The sequence below is a fragment of the Lithobates pipiens genome, unplaced genomic scaffold, assembly GCF_037356315.1.
Source record: "Lithobates pipiens isolate NorthernLeopardFrog02 unplaced genomic scaffold, aLitPip1_a1.2 Scaffold_30, whole genome shotgun sequence".
Taxonomy (NCBI): Eukaryota; Metazoa; Chordata; class Amphibia; order Anura; family Ranidae; genus Lithobates; species Lithobates pipiens.
Window position 1 is genome coordinate 104,198,703 of NW_027507791.1, and position 16,452 is coordinate 104,215,154.

Below are 16,452 nucleotides of genomic sequence, written 5' to 3' on the forward strand. Positions count from 1 at the left end.
CAGCCAAAAATATTATTTATTTATTCAGTTCTACAACTCCATACAGATTGGTATGTAACAAATTATGCTGTTCCATCACACTTGAAGGATGCTGGGTCACATTCCTTTTAAAAGTTATGAACTATTTTCCTCTAAAAGAAGCTCAATGACAGCTCCATTTTTATCTCATGAATGCATATTTTATGTCTTTTTAAGGAGACTCCAATGAGCAGCGATGCCTCTAATTCTTACTGAAAAGGTAGTCTACCAGGGGCATTGCTAGACCTTGACACCAGGTTTTCTACTAAGGGCCCCGTATCTCCTTAGAGATATAGAGATGATACATTCTATGCATTATAAAGTTTTGGAGCACTACTTATCTACTTCTCAATCCATCTATTATTTATTATGTCATCATAATGTGACATTACAGTACTTTGTTCAGTTAAAAATATTTATATTAGACTTGGTTTTAATCCATAGCGGTCATCATGGTATCCTGCCAGCTCTTCGACAATTTAAATCAGGGTACCAAGAGGTGCCCCGGGTCTATTAGGACACTAGAAATTCCCCTGTAGCCCACATGTGGGGAGGTGCAGCGTAGTGCAGTGGCAGAAAACACTCAGAGTGCAGGTTCAGAATACAGAACTGTATTAAAATAAAACCCTGGCAATATACAACAAGCCTGGCAGAAAGGCAACCTGTCCAGGAGCACTCACAGACTAAAAGCAATGAGTAGTAGCAGGTGAGCTGACATTGTCTGTCTCGAGGGGTAGAATGTGGCCTGGCCAGTGTCCGGGAGAACTCACAGACTATAACAGCAATGAGTAGTAGCAGGTGAGCTGACATTGTCTGTCTCGAGGGGTGGAATGTGGCCTGGCCAGTCCATAGCCAATTGAGGAAGCTTCCAGGTAGGATGGAGTGTCCCTGCACTTTCCCTACTCGCCTGGAACCTCTCCCTGACACTAAGCAATGTTGCAGACGGGTGACCTGTCCCTACTCTAGCCACGTGCAAAATGCACGGCAAACAGGGGAGCAAGGGTTGTAAATAGACTAAGCCTGACCCAAGATGGCCACCAAAGTCACATGGGGTGCCAGCACCCAATCGGATGCTGCCTCTCTGTGACCAAAGAAACCATAGAGGAACTAGGCAGTGGAGAAAATAGACTGCACCTTCCTACACATGGACTGGACGAGAAGTAATCAGCTGATTCCTCCATCCATGATTACAGCAAGGAAGGCGGAATCTCCACAGGCGGCTATTGTATTCAGGCAGCTACAGCACCAGAAGATGTCCGAATACAATGGTGCTGCTGCCTGCGTCTAATAGGAGGTATCCACAGTTTTTTTGATAATTTCCCAGCCAGCTCAGTAGGTTTTTAAATCGACTTATGTCAAGTAGATTTTTAAATCGACTTATGTCAAGCCGATTGGGGCTTCCAGGGCCCCCATTTCTCAAATTTCAGCTGATTCAACAAGAATTGGCTGAAATTCAAGTCTTCTATGGCCAGCTTTGGACTTCAATCACACAACGTCATGGAGATTTTGTGAATACTTTACAAAGCCAGTGCCTATTCTTTAACATTAAAGCGGAGTTCCACCCAAAAATGGAACTTCCACTTTAAGGGAAGGTGACCCCCTGACATGCCAGCACATTTTTTTTGTGGGGTGGGGGAGCGGAAAACCTCTTTTTAGAGGGTTGCAGCTCCCACTTCCTCCCGGTGCACCGCGGTGCCGGAAAGAAGATTATCTCTCCCCCCTCCCTCTCGGCAATCATCTGGGATATGTCACAGGTCCCAGATGATTGCCTGGCCAGTTACAGTGGCTCCACAGACGGGCGCCCACAGTGACAATGCTGGCACTACAGAGAGGAGGGGGAGGCGAGCGGTGGCTTAGTTTCCCGCATTGCTGGACCCTGGGACAGGTAAGTGTCAGATTAATAAAAGTCAGCAGCTGCGGTATTTGTAGCTGCTGACTTTTATTTTTTATTTTTTTAAGCGGAACTCCGCTTTAACAGTAATGGTCAACTAAATGCGTAAAATTCAAAAGTATTTTTTTTTATTATATTTTATCTTGCCAGCTATGCTTGTCTCAATCCAATTACGTAAACATACACCATGAATATGCCTAAAGACTATTGCCTAGTGGCAATAGTCGCATGTAGAATCCGACAGGCTGGATGTACCCGGGTGAGATTTGGACTGTCTATATCCAGCTTTAGCTTGGTATAGCACTAGTAGAATTTCAAACACAAATTTTTATGAAAATTCTAAAGATAATTTGGATAAAAATTCTGAGGAAAATTTGTATGAAAATTCTCAGAACATTTGAATGTCGTTCGAAATTAGTTCAAGATTTTGTTTAGTTTAAACATTCAATGTTGGAATGAATGAACTTTACCAAATGAAAAGCACATAGACTGTTTGAAATTTGTCTGTTGAAGAAACATTTTACATCCTGCTCCATGAATTTTCTCATCACTGCAGTCAAAAACAAACGTTAATTTAACTACACTAATGATTAGAAAAACAAACAAAGTTTCTTACAACATTCTTACAATGAAAAATGTTGAACACAATTCTACTAGTGTATATCCAGTGTTGGATATTCATAGGGGCACTTAGAAAGCTCTTCTTTTTAACAATTTTTTATTCCAAAAGTTGTATTCCCGCCCCCCAGGTATCTGAATGTGCATTCACCAATCCGTAAGTCAGTTTGATGGGGGCAATTGATGTAATGGTACACTTCAATATTGGCAATTGATGTAAGGGGGCATTCTGATAGGGACAATTGATGGGGCACTCTGATGAGGACAACTTATGTAAGGTAGCATTCTGATGAGGACAATTGATGTAAGGGAGCACTCTGATGAGGATAACTGATGTAAGGGAGCACTCTGATGAGGACAACTGATGTAAGGGGACACTCTGATGAGGACAACTGATGTAAGGGGGCACTCTGATGAGGACAATTGATGTAAGGGGACACTCTGATAAAGACAACTGATGTAAGGGAGCACTCTGATGAGGATAACTAATGTAAGGAGGCACTCTGATGAGGACAACTGATGTAAGGGGGCACTCGGATGAGGATAACTGATGTAAGGGGCACTCTGATGAGGATATTTGATGTAAAGGAGCACTTTGATAAGGATAACTGATGTAAGGGAGCACTCTGATGAGGATAACTGATGTAAGGGAGCACTCTGATGAGGACAACTGATGTAAGGGGGCACTCTGATGAGGACAACTAATGTAAGGGAGCACTCTGATGAGGACAACTGATGTAAGGGAGCACTCTGATGAGGATAACTAATGTAAGGAGGCACTCTGATGAGGACAACTGATGTAAGGGGGCACTCTGATGAGGATAACTGATGTAAGGGGCACTCTGATGAGGATAACTGATGTAAAGGAGCACTTTGATAAGGATAACTGATGTAAGGGAGCACTCTGATGAGGATAACTGATGTAAGGGAGCACTCTGATGAGGACAACTGATGTAAGGGGCACTCTGATGAGGATAACTGATGTAAGGGAGCACACTGATGAGGACAACTGATGTAAGGGGGCACTCTGATGAGGATAACAGATGCAAGGGAGCACTCTGAGGAAAACTGATGTACGGGGGCACTCTGATGAGGATAACTGATGTAAGGAGGCACACTGATGAGGACAACTGATGTAAGGGAGCACTCTGATGAGTAAAACTGATGTAAGGGAGTACTCTGATGAGGATAACAGATGTGAGGGAGCACTCTGAGGAAAACTGATGTATGGGGGCACTCTGATGAGGATAACTGATGTAAGGGGGCACTTTGATGAGGATAACTGATGTAAGGGGTCACTCTGATGAGAATAAATGATGTAAGGTAGCACTCTGATGAGGAAAACTAATGTAAGGGGCACTCTGATGAGGACAACTGATGTAAGGGAGCACTCTAATGAGGACAACTGATGTAAGGGGGCACTCTGATGAGGATAACTGATGTAAGGGAGCACTCTGATGAGTAAAACTGATGTAAGGGGACACTCTGGTGAGGATAACTGATGTAAGGGAGCACTCTGAGGATAACTGATGTAAGGGGGCACTCTGATGAGGATAACTGATGAAAGGGGGCATATTCCATGTAAGGGGAAACTCTGGTGAGGACTCCTGATGTAAGGGGGAGACACCAGATATACAGAAGTGAACAGGGAATACTGGTTTCTTGCATCTCAGATCAAATAGGTTAGATCCAGCTTTGGGTGACACCATGGCATCACCCTTACTCCAAACTCCAAAAAAAAACTTTAACAACGCATTCTTAAAGCTTTAAAATGACACCTAAAAGCATCAATAATGCGTTCCAGTGCTATATATGATTCACAAATGTGTCCCATGCATTATTTTTGAATGCCCATGTGAGCGGAACCGTCTTGAATGGAGCATGTACTAACGGATGCATGGCATACATAGAAGAATACATGTCTGTGTCAGTCCTGAAATGACTGCTTAGGAGGGTAGGAAGGCGAGCCCAAGCCTTCCTTTCCATTTGACAGACGTGTGGCTGTAATGTGGGTGGACATTAGGACCCTGAGGAGGATGAACTCTCTCTGCAGGACTGAGCTAAAACAAACAGCTGAGTGAGAGCAGAGAGAGAGAGAGAAGGGAGGGAGAGATACAGAGAGAGAGGCAAGGAATACAGGGGGAGACTGAACCCTGGAAAGAGACAGCTTGAGAGGAGGAGGAAGGCACCGGGCGCACACAGGCGCTGCTAGAATGTAAAAGGAGCAGGCAGCCTCTCGCCTCCCCCCATTCATACAAATCTCTCCATCCTGCCTGCAGCATGAGAAGGATCAGAGCTAATGCCATCGCCATCCTGACTGTAGCCTGGATCCTGGGGACCTTCTACTACCTATGGCAGGACAGCAAGCCCCATCCTGCAACATCCAGCAGATCCCCAGGCAGGAGCCGGCCACCGGTGAGGCAGGAGGTGCACAGAGAGGACAGGACCAGCCCTGAGGCTGTGAGTATCAGCTGTACATTGGGAGGAACCTGCACCTTCTCATCACTCTGAGGGGGAGGGGGATAGGGACCAGTCCCCTGTGACTGGCAGGGATCCTTTAACAACAATAATCCATTTCAATGGATGAAACAAGAGCGTAAGCAGCTACTCCTAGCAACCGCTTAGCATCCTCCTCGCCGTTACCCATGGCAACCATTCTCAGGCTTCCTTGTTTCCTTAGAGCATGAAAAGTGAAGCCTGATTGGTTGGCTCTACTTTTTGCTCGAATGTCTTACAACATCCCCGATCCGCTCGGTTAATAAGTCATCGCTCTTCCTCCGAATAACTTCTTTTTATTTTCAGCCTCAGCTCTCACTTCCAATACATCCTGTCCGAATTACCCATCCTGACAGCCCCATTGATTCTCATCTCGCTCTATTACAGTATACCATCCGTCATCGGCCCCTTCATTAAAGCAATTTGTGGGAATACGGGACTGTATAAACGTGATCAATTTAGTGCGTGTCATCGGATAATAAATAGGATGGAAAGCAGAATATCAAACAGGAGATTACAGGGAAAGTTTCTGGAAAGACGTGGGGTTACTGGTGCGTTGTAAAACATGACATGCGTTTTTTTCAAAGCGCATATTGCGATTTTAGTGGGTTTCTAATGCGTTGTGTTTATTTGAATTGAACGCAGCGCATAATGTGTTTTGCATGTGTTTTCATCCCAGCTAACATGGAGAAAAATCGACATGTGACTCAAAAAAAAACGTGCATTTAAAAAAAACACTATGGGGGTTATTTACTAAATGCAAATCCACTTTGCACTACAGATGCACTGAAAGTGCACTTGGAAGTAAAGTCGCTGTAGATCCGAGGGGGAAATCCAAGGAAAATAAAAACCAGCATTTTAGCTTGCACGTGATTGGATGATAAAATCAGCAGAGCTTCCCCTCATTTCAGGTCTACCCCTTAGATTTAGAGTGACTGCACTTCCAAGTGCACTTTCAGTGCAAAGTGGAGTTGCCTTTCGTAAATAACCCTCAATGTGCTTTATTACATTGACTATAACAGAAGGTGCATTTTTTTGAGCATTTTTCATACAGTGCAACAAACATGCAACAAAGCAGTTTAAAAAAAAAAAAAAAGCAACAGTTAGCCCTTGTACACACGGTCGGACAGTCCGACAACAAAATCCGTCGGGTTTTTTCCGAAACTGGTGTTGCATACACACGGTCGGACAAAGTTGTCGGTAAATCCGATCGTTCAGAACGTGATGACGTTATTTCCTTATGACGGTACTACGTTCAGGCTAGTAGCCAATAGCTTTGGTCTTGTAATTTGATTTGAGCATGCGTGGATCTTTGTCCAATCGGAATTCTCTACTAACGATCGGACAAAGTCTGATCGGACCATGTTGTCGGAAAATTTTATAGCCCAGCTCTAAAACTTTGTCGGTCGGATATTCCAACGGAAACAGTCCGATGGAGCCCACACATTGTCAGATTATCCGACAACACGGTCCGATCGGACATTTTCCATTGAAATGTCCACCGTGTGTACAAGGGCATAGAGGGGATTTAAAGGGAACTATTCTTCATGCACTTTTTCATGCTGGAAAGGAGCATTTAAGCGTGGCAAATGTGTACCAGTGTGTGTTGAGTCTTGCGGTCCTCCCATAGCATACCGTACTTAAAAACTCGAAAATGCATATGCATTGGTGTGCGTTTAACATGTATTGCGTTGTGTTACGTTGCTTGGCAATGTGCATTAGCAAGCATGCTCATGCCATCCGCTGTAAATGGACAGCTTCCGTCCCTGCAAGGGTCAAAATACGAATCATTTATTTTTCATATCTTTACTTTCAGTTGCATTGCATTGAAACGCGTTGATCTGCGTGGTGTTAAAATGCAGCCCGGTTTCTTTTTAACACAGTTCACTTCAAAGCACAACATTGCAGTGTGAACAAGGCACATAGAAAACCATTGTTTTCCATGTGCCTGCCCTTGCGATGACCTGTGGTGATCCGGTGTGGAAAATCGCAGGTCACTAGTCATTGTGCGAATGAGTCCTAAACCATACACATGTGTAGGGCAAATGAAGAGGTAGCATTAGACCATTACATATGCTGTTTTTGGGTGATCCATTCACACCTATGTGTCTGTAATTCAGCTGTGATTTATTTGTAGTTTTTAAAATGCCGTAGGGTGTTATGACGTGCTATCATGCAATTCCACACATGCATATTTCTCTTTTATTTTTGGAGCATATTTTTAAGGAACATTTACCAGTCAGTTTGATAGGAACAGCAATTCATGGAAACGCATGAAAACGCACATATGCATTGCCTTATACTGTTGGTCCTCATAACTCTGTAGAAAGAAAAATTAGATAAGGTCATATTTTCCAAATCAAACTGCAAAGCAGAGCAGGGATGTAAACACCACTTATATTTTTATTACGTTAGGACTATGTGCCCATGCGTTGTAGTTCATTACAGCACTTGCACTGAAATAATACGTTGTCAATCAGCCCGTAAACATCTATGAAGAAAAAGCTACAAGAATTTTAAGAAAACTGATGAGGGAGGTGTGGGAGGTGTGTTTGTAACTCTCATGGGGTCCCCTCCGATTCCAGCAAACTATTTTGTTAGTGCAAGTTAGAAAATGAAAGGTGACATCTGAATGGAAGCTGTAGGCAACACAGACAGTTTCTCCTCCAGGTTTAGGAAAACAGCAATGAATGTATGCAAGCCTATTGCTTACTGAATGTATTCAATTCCATATAGCTGAAAACTTTCATACCTATGAAACAATATTATTATTATTATTATTAATAATATTTTTAATGTATTACTTTTTTATTATTGTTGTTATTATTGTTGCATGTTTTGTGGGTTGTAACCAGGACCGGGATAAGCGGTGAGCAGGAGGGGCGGCTGCCCTGGGCGCAATGGTTTATTGCAGGGATGGGGGCACCCTGACTCTAACCCTAAGGGGGGGGGGGCAGTTTGGCATCTTTGCTCTGGGCGCTGGATGACCTTGTCCCGGCATTTGTTGTACCATATAGCCATGACTAATTTAGTATAGTTTCCGTGTCTGTCTTCCTATCAAGTTTTGATTACAAAAAAAACCTGTGTACACCGGAACGCGTAGAGGCAAAGGTGAATTCTATGCACTATAGCCGCTTCACTTTTTAAAAAGCTGCCTTTTTGAGACTCGCATTGGGGGCAATCCATTGTTAATGGCACCCTAAACGCATCTCACAAACGCAGCACGTCTGTGGCCAGCAAGCCGCATGGCACTGCAGTTCTATGTGGGCTGGTGCGGCGAGATGTTGAAAAAGGACTTGTACTATTTTTTCCGTGTTCGGTACATTTGGCAGCCCATTGAAATAAATAGTATACCAAAACTGGAATGTGCAGGACCGCACGAGAACACGAGCGTTCCAATGTGAGCTTGCCCTACTCTAATCTTTACAACTTTACAAATGCAATATTTCCATAGTATTGGAACTCATTAAAGAGGAACTTCACATCCCCCTCCCACATTTTTTTGCTGGTGATTTACATAAATGACATACCCCTTTTCAGACGCCGGGGCGCCTGAATTCCAGTGGCGGGGGTGTTTTTTTTAAGCACCTGATTAGAGCCACAGGCTCTAATAGGCTTTAAAAAAGGTGGACTGCGAGTGCAAAGCATTGCTCTCGCAGTCCTCCCAGATGTGTTAGCAAAGCAAATTAATATTTACTTTTTTTTTTTTTTTTTTTTTTAAAACAATATTTATTGAAGATTATAAGTCAGTACAAGCAGGTTAAACAACTTATACATTAACAGCGAAAGATCAGTTCAAAAAAGAATACCATAGTATAGCAGCGGACGCAGCCGCTGTTGGTAAGGCAATTATTACTTTTCTAACACTGAACTGCCTCTCCGTCAATCAGGGAGTGCCAGTCTAATACCTGTCACCTGATTGGCTGAAGGCACAGGTGCTCCTATTGGAAGCCTAGAAAAATGAGAAGAGACAAATGGAGGACAGGACAGGAGCCATCCCACACAGCTCACTGCCGTCACCCGCTGCCTGACCCGCCACCAAGATGGGGCAAGTGCCAGGCAGATAGCGGGCAGGGGGGCACAAGTGGTGGCATTTGATGGGCACAAGTGGTGGCATTTGATAGGCACAAGTGGCTGCATTTGATGAGCACAAGTGGCTGCATATGATGGGCACAAGGGGCTGTATTTGATGGGCACAAGTGGCTGTATTTAATGGGCACAAGTGGCTGCATATGATCGGCACAAGTGGCTCCATATGATGGGCACAAGTGGCTTCAGTTAATGGGCACAAGTGGCTTCAGGTAATGGGCACAAATGGCTGCAGTTGATGGGCACAAGTGGCTGCATATGATGGGCACAAGTAGCTGCATATGATGGGCACAAGTGGCTGCATATGATGGGCACAAGTGGCTCCATATGACGGGCACAAGTGGCTTCAGTTAATGGGCACAAGTGGCTTCAGGTAATGGGCACAAATTTCTGCAGTTGATGGGCACAAGTGGCTGCATATGATGGGCACAAGTGGCTGCATATGATGGGCACAGTGGTTGAATTTAATGGGCACAGTGGCTGCATATGATGGGGCACAGTGGCTGCATTTGGTGAACACAGTGAGGCTGCAATTGATGCTTTTTTCAGTATTTTTCAGTTTGTTTGTGCCCCCCAAAAATTTTGAGCACCAGCTACCACAGAGCAAATCCATTGCTGGGAGAGGAGTGCAATGACAATGGATATAATAAGTGACGCTCCACTTTACATAGTCCAGTCAAAGACTATGGAAACATTTCATATTTCTGATATGTGCCTGTTGTATCATGTACTTGTATGAGGAAGCATCCTGATCTCTTTGTATTGCTTCCTTTGTGTGAAATCCCTGGTGATCATGCCAGTACCTCTGCATTCCTTTTAAAAACTGACAACACTAGGCATTGGAAGACAGAATGGTCAGGTTTTTTTAGCTGTACTGAGAACTCCTCCAATGATCAGACTTGTCCTGACATGTCACCCCCTCTCCCCACACAGCCATTCACTAGGAAGTTCAGTGCACTGCTGTTTTTCTCCCCCAGCTCTCTGAGCTCCTTATGCAGCTGAAAACAGAGGGTGTGTGATCACTTATTAAAAAGGTGATTATAATGTTTTTTTTTTTTTTATATATACAGACAAAGCTTTTGCCTTTTATTTTGATTTTAAACTTCATGGATTGTTTTACAAAGTGAGGGTTTACATATACTTTAAAAAGGCTCATGTCCATGAAGTCAAAAAGTGATTGCAAAATAAAAAAATAAATAGCAAACCTTCATCCACAGAACCCTAAATGCACAGCTGATCCGAATGTTATACCATTCCTTTCCCATCATATCTGCATTATTATACAGAATGATAAGTGTGTGTTTGTGTTTTTTTTTTTTTTTCATTTCATTTTCTTTTTTTTCATATGTATTTGACTCTTGGATGACACCGTGTCCTTTTTAAATGTCACCTTTTTAGTTTATTCAGTTGAGAATTTTTATGTGTTGATTGGGGTTGGGAGCCAGTGAAGTGGCAAATGTCTAATTTCCTCGGTTACTACATGTTTCCAGGAATGTAAATGCCATTTCAGTCTTATCACCCAGACCACGTATTTAATCATGAGGAATATACTCAGTGTTCAGCCATGCTTGAAAGAAAAATCTCTTGTTACTCATAGTCGGGATGTGTAGCTTGCTCCTATCACACAGGTTGCTGTCTGAGCAGGCTGGATGTACATAGTGGAGATGTGTGGAGGGATATTTATAATCGCTAATATTATATAGTGTTCCGGTATCCATGGCAGCCAGCATTGGAGAAATGTGCACAGTTTAATGGTGCTTGTGAATGGTGGAGGTTTCATGAAATCTGGTACGGGCTTTGAAACGAAAGATTGGGAATAATACTTATTGCTCGAATAGAAATAGAAAAATATTCCATTTGGCGCCCAATAATATTTTGCATTTCTATATGTGTTTGTGGTCAACATTTTCACACATGTTTCTGCAGTTATTCTTGTGTCCAAACTGAACACTGCCCATTGTATGCTCACAGTGCAAACACATTCAGGGAAGTTCATAAAAACCATTGTAGATGCTCATTGGAAAACCGCCTTGCAGTAGTGACGGTAATGGTGACAGAATCATGTATGTCTTCCATCTTTGGGGAATAATCTAGCTCTTCGGAGACAGGTGTCAGATCTTCTTAGTTTCAAGGCTAAAGCGGCATTGCAAATTTTGTAGAAAGATATCATATGAATCAGGCGATAAATGTGGTAAATTACTGGCCAGGACCCTCAGGGAACAACGTACGGCCTCGTACGTACCCCATATTAAGAAGAGATGAATAGATGATTTCTCAGCCAAAAGATATTGTTCAGGCATTTGGGGAATTTTACTCCTTATACAGGCGTACCCCACTTTTAAGTACACAATGGGGTTTATTTACTAAAGCTAAAAAGTGCAAAATCAGGCTCACTTCTGCATAGAAACCAATGAGCTTCCAGGTTTTATTACCAAAGCTTGATTGAACGAGCTGGGATTTGAAGCTCATTGGTTTCTATGCAGAAGTGAGCCTGATTTTGCACTTTTTAGCTTTAGTAAATAAACTCCATTGCGTACTTAAAAGTGGGGTATGCCTGTACAACCTTTCACCATCTTCTACACCTTCTTCTTCTCTGGAGGAGTATCTTTCCTCTGCACATCTTTTGCGTTTACCCTCCCATTGCGAGTTAGAAGTTCCAATTACAATTGAAGGACTACATAAAGCAGTGAAGGCCGCTAAATCTGGGAAGGCACCTGGTCCTGATGGATTTACCATACAGTATTATAAGACTCTCCTGCCCTTGTTAAGCTGGCTGGAATTCCGCCAGCAAAAGACCGATGGACCATACTCCGACGAAAAACTCTCAGCGTTTTTTTGCGGTCCGGAATTCCAATCATGTGTACGCGGCATAAGATTCGGTTGAACTCCGACATTTTGGGGTTACAAATAGGAGACTTTAATTATAAAGTCTCAGCTTACGCAGAAGATTTGCTCACTTCAATGTCTAACCCACACGTTGCAATGTATACCTTAGTACAGCAGTGCACAGACATTCCGGTCCATGGGAGGCTCTACACGGCACATAGGCTTTCCTAAGGGGGATGCCGGCATTACCGTTAAATGGGTTCAGGCAGCCATGTGCAATAGGCCTTATTGAGTCACCACATTTGTTGCATAAGTGAACCAAACCTGGAATAAATCCAAATCTAAAGCCTAGTACACACAGACTGAATATTGGCCTGTTCAATAGAAACTGACCGACATTCGGGCAGAGTGTTTGGCAGCCGGTCCGACGGAAGCTGGCTGTTCGGTCAGCTTCTGTCGAAGGCTTGTATCCGTGAGAGGTCTGCCGACTGGCTCCCTATCATTGCTCTCAACACTGGAGTGTTCTGGCGACAGGGGGGGGGGACACAATAGCACAGCAGGGGAGATTGCTGTACTAACATCGGATCGTTAGTACAGTGGCTCCTAACTGAGCGGTCAGTTTTTTTCGTTCAGCCCAGTGGGTTAAATGAAACAAAACTAGGGGTGTTCATTCAACCCAATGGGTTAAATGAATTAAAAACTAGGGGTGTGTGCGAGGCTTAAGGGTGGCCTATAAGCAATGTGCTTTCTTTCTACCATTTGCAATTTCCAAGCAAGATGCGGATCACGTATTATTAATATTATACAGGCTTTATATAGTGCCAACAGCTTGCGCAGCACTTTACAATATAAAGGGGGGCAGTACAATTACAGCACAGTTCAATACAGAAGGAATAGGAGGGCCCTGCCCATACAATTTACAATCTAACATACAGAGGAGGTGACTGTTCCTTTCTCTTTGAAGTCCTATGTTCAGGCCAATAATCTGACAAATTAGGTGGCTTTAGTTGTAATCTGCTGATAAGCAGCTTTTGTATTATTTATTTTATTCTTTTACATAGTGTTACATTAGGATCAGTTTAATTTTTACTAATAATTTACCAGCATTTTAGCAAGCAGGAGGAAACTGTGGCAACCAACCTGAACACACACAAGGAGAACATACAAACTCCATGCTGAAGCTGAATCCACATGCTCCATGATGAGAAGTAAACCCTGGAGTTAGCACAAAATTGTACTTTGCCTTATTTGGCTCAATGCGCAAAATACCCCAACAGCGGGATTAATTGCAAACAAAGAGAGGACACGCTATATATCCACTTGAAGACCAAGCCTTTTTCTAACATTTGTTGCTTACACATTAAAATCAGTATTTTTTTTCTAGAAAATTACTTAGAACCCCCAAACATTATATATTTGTTTTTTAGCAGAGACCTAGAGAATAAAATGATGGTCGTTGCAATATTTTATGTCACACTATATTTGTGCAGCGGTCTTTCAAATGTAATTTTTTGAGAAAAAATACACTTGAATAATTTTTTTTTTTAAAACAGTCAAGTTAGCCCAATTTGTTTGTATAATGTAAAAGATGATGTTACACCAAGTAACTAGATATCTAACATGTCACGATTTAAAATTGTTCACGCTTGTAGAATGGCGACAAACTAAGGTACTTAAAAATCTCCATGGGCGATGCTTTAAAAATCTTTACAGGTTACCTGTTTAGATTTACAGAGGAGGTCTTGCACTAGAATTATTGCTCTCACTCTAATGAACGCAGCAGTACCTCACATGTGCAGTTTGAACACTGTTTAAAGAGGAAGTAAACCCTGATGGGTTTACTTCCTAAAGCATAATGGGCTACTATGCATCGCATAGTAGCCCATTATGTGTCACTTACCTGACACAGGAGCCAGCGAAGTCACCACTGTCCCCTATAGTCCGGAGCATCCATCTTCTTCCGGGTATCGCTGCTCCAGTCATTCACAGCGCCGGAGCAGCGATGACATCACTCCTGTGCATGTGTAAGGGAGCTGCCACTAACGGCATATCGACGTTAGCAGCGGCATGCTGCTAACGGCGATAGTGCGCCTGCGCGCAGCTGTCAATGTCTTTTCGTAAATATCTCCTGAACCGTGTAGGTTTAGGAGATATTTCTTGGACCTACAGGTAAGCCTTAATCTAGGCTTACCTGTAGGTCAAAGTGGTTTGTAAGGGTTTACAACCACTTTAAAGGGAGGGAGGTAAGTATCATAGAGTTTAGCAAGCATTTAACCCTTCCAGTGTGGGGAAGGGAGCCCCTGCAAGACGTCTTTTTCTTGTGTGTGGCAATTCACTATTAGCTGAGTGTAGCTCTTCCTCTTCCAGGCTACTGAGCAAGGCATTATACTAGGTCAATATTAATGTTTGCACAGGTAATTACACTAGGAATATTTAACACCTTTTTATTGCTTTTAATGATTTAACTGGTACATTTGTTTTTCATATATCTGCATGAAGTTCAGCTTTAGGGACGTAGTTTTTCACAAATGCGTAAGCATTCCTTTCCTGGCAACACTAGAAATAAATGTGGCTTTTTTTAGGATCACAGATGGTGAACTGGTCATTCACTTACTATAAGTATATTATAATGTTTTACTATAAGTATTTTTAAACTGTGATGGAAACACATAACATTTTCTGGCTATTCTGTATTGAGCGGAGTATCTGCTGACATATGTTTCTACTGAGTGGAAAATATAATACGATGATATGGATGCAAGCTGCATCATAGGAGTATGTGATTGATATATTGATGTACTGGGCTATACTAATGCACAAAGGCTACAGACACATACAATAGAAGAATATGCAGAGTAAGAATGATTTCTAGAGCTGTGTGTGCCACGCTAACCTAAACATGATTGTATTCTTTTTCTTTTCATTTGAAGCATTTTTCCAATGTGTATTTAGTTATTTGATCATCTCTGTTGCAGTTTAATTATGATTCTACCTGTATATTTAGCGAGAATTTTAATTCACATGTAACCTAGCCATACAACATAATCCTCCTATGGGGTTGATTTACTAAAACTGGGGAGTGAAAAATCCAGAGCAGCTCTACATGGCACCCAATCAGCGTCTAACTTCACCTTCCTAGTATTTACCTGAGCCCCATCTCGATCCAGCAATGTTACATGAGAGTCTTGGCTGTCTAGGACTCTCCCTCCTCATTGGCTGAGACAGCAGTGGGCGCCATTGGCTCCTTCTGTTGTTAATCAAAGTCAGTGAGCCAATGAGGAGAGAGAGAGGGGGCAGGGCTGAGCCAAACCGCAGCTCTGTGTCTGAATGGACACAGAGCAGGGGCTCGGGTGCCCCCCATAGCAAGCTTCTTGCTGGGGGCACTTGGTAGGAGGGAGGGGCCAGGAGTGCTGGTGAGGGACCTGAGAAGAGGAGGAGCAGGGCTGTTCTGTGCAAAACCACTGTAGTGGTTTGTGGTTCTAAAGACAGAAGGTTTTTATTCTGTGTACAGCAGCCCCCCTCACCTTCCTAGTATTTACCTAAACCCCATCTCAATCCAGCAATGTTACATGAGAGTCTCGCATGTCCGGGACTCTCCCTCCTCATTGGCTGAGACAGCAGTGGGCGCCATTGGCTACCGCTGTTGTTAATCAAAGTCAGTGAGCCAATGAGGAGAGAGAGAGGTGGCAGTGCTGAGCCAACCGCAGCTCTGTGTCTGAATGGACACACAGAGCAGGGGCTCAGCTCGGGTGCCCCCCATAGCAAGCTGCTTGCTGGGGGCACTTGGTAGGAGGAAGGGGCCAGGAGTGCCGGTGAGGGACCCGAGAAGAGGAGGAGCGGGGCTGTTCTGTGCAAGACCACTGCACAGGGCAGATAAGTATAACATGTTTGTTATTTTTAAGCGAAGAAAGAAAAAAAACAAGACTTTAATATCACTTTAAAGGAGTTGTAAACCCTCATGGATTTTCACCTTAATGCACTCTACGCACTAAGGTGAAAAACCTTCTGTACTGTAGCTGCCTGCCAGAGTCCCTCTTTTCCTTACCTGACCAGTGATGGGGGCGAGCACTGCAGCTCCAGCCGCTTTCTTGTGTCCTCATTGGATAGATTGATAGCAGCGGGAGCCATTGGCTGCCACTGCTGTGAATCAAATCCGGTGACACGAGGGGTGGGGGGGGGCAGAGCCGAGTCCTGCTGTTAATGGACGTGACAGCAGGACTCGGGAGCATGCCTTCATGAGTGCCCCCATGGAATGCAGCTCTCCGTGGGGACACTCGATAAAGAGGAGGAGCCAGGAGCACCGCCGGGGGACCCCACAAAAGGAGGATTGGGGCAGCTCTGTGCAAAGCCCTTGCACAGGGCAGGTAAAAAAAACAAAAAAAAAACTTTACAATCACTTTAAGCTTTGACAAAAAAAAAACTGGAAGTTGATCGGTTTCTATGCAGAGCTGCACCGGATATTGCACTCTCCAGTTTTAGTAAATCAACCCTTATATTTTCAGAAAATGTATGGA

At 43.4% G+C, this 16,452-nt stretch overlaps 1 protein-coding gene across 1 annotated transcript in view; it reads left to right on the forward strand.

Annotated features, from left to right (window-relative positions):
* Nucleotides 1-4,600: 4,600 nt before the first annotated feature.
* GALNT16 (polypeptide N-acetylgalactosaminyltransferase 16) overlaps nucleotides 4,601-16,452 on the forward strand; it is a 286,276-nt gene continuing 274,424 nt past the window's right edge. Inside the window, exon 1 of the mRNA XM_077464723.1 lies at nucleotides 4,601-4,987. Coding sequence (XP_077320849.1) covers nucleotides 4,808-4,987 — 180 coding nt within the window. The 5' untranslated portion in view covers nucleotides 4,601-4,807. The remainder of the gene's footprint in view (nucleotides 4,988-16,452) is intronic.